At 27.7% G+C, this 1,072-nt stretch overlaps 1 protein-coding gene across 1 annotated transcript, besides 3 other annotated features; it reads right to left on the reverse strand.

Annotated features, from left to right (window-relative positions):
* The first annotated feature begins 13 nt into the window (after positions 1-13).
* Positions 14-49: a microsatellite.
* Positions 50-253: 204 nt separating this feature from the next.
* On the reverse strand, positions 254-1,047 carry EDI_264770 (uncharacterized protein; the record flags this gene model as incomplete). The annotated part of the gene is made up of 2 exons (XM_001736012.1): positions 254-844; positions 874-1,047. The coding sequence occupies 2 exons, from the start codon at positions 1,045-1,047 to the stop codon at positions 254-256; spliced, it is 765 nt and encodes a 254-aa protein (XP_001736064.1).
* Positions 581-673: a microsatellite.
* Positions 677-702: a sequence feature (AT_rich).
* Positions 1,048-1,072: the final 25 nt, after the last annotated feature.

Below are 1,072 nucleotides of genomic sequence, written 5' to 3' on the forward strand. Positions count from 1 at the left end.
TAATAATAATAATATATATAGAATAGATAAATAGATAAATAGATACATAATAATGGAGATGAGGGGTATCGATCCCCTTGCCCTTCGCATGCGAAGCGAAAGCTCTACCAATTGAGCTACATCCCCTAAGGTAATAATAGAGATATAAGAAATGAGAGATATAGGAAAGGAATAGATATATAGAGAAATAGATATATAGATAATAAAAAGTTAAAAGTATATATAAGAATAAGACAATATATATAAGATACAGTTAAAAGAATGCATCCGGTGGGGTTCGAACCCACGCATCTTGCGATAGCCGTTCTTGAGACGGCCCCCTTAGACCACTCGGGCACGAATGCTTCGTTATAGAAAGGGAAAAGAGTAAGAAAATGAATAGGAATAGTAATAATAATAAAAAGGAATAAAATACATAATAAGGTGTACATATACATAAGGGTGTATAAGTTGTATAAGTTGTATAAGTTGTATAAGTTGTATAGATAAGAAAGATAGTATAAGTAGTATAAATACTAAGATACATATATAATAGAAGTAAAGATAATATAGTAAGAAGTAGAATAAGAAGTGTATAAGTATAATAAACATAATAAACATAATAAACATAATAAACATAATAAAGAACATAATAATAATAAACATAATAATAATAATAATAGAAATAAGAATATAGATATATATAATATAATAATATATAAAGAAACATATAAGTGAAGTGTATAAAAAGAATGCATCCGGTGGGGTTCGAACCCACGCATCTTCCGATAGCCGAGCTTAAATCGGCCCCCTTAGACCACTCGGGCACGAATGCTTTGATATATAAATACAGAAATAATGAAGTCTATAAAACTATAAAGGTATAAGTCAGACTATAAGATACACACATATAGTATAGACTAGTAATAATAAAGTGATAAAGTGATAAAGTGATAAAGTGATAAAGTGATAAAGTGATAATAAGGAATAAGTTAATAAGTAATAAGTTAATAAGTTAAAGTGTAGTAGTATAAGTATAGAGACAGACATAGTATAGTCATATATCATATAGATAGATATAAAATAGATAAGT

Source organism: Entamoeba dispar, genomic scaffold, assembly GCF_000209125.1.
Source record: "Entamoeba dispar SAW760 scf_1105229459675 genomic scaffold, whole genome shotgun sequence".
NCBI lineage: Eukaryota > Evosea > Mastigamoebida > Endamoebidae > Entamoeba > Entamoeba dispar.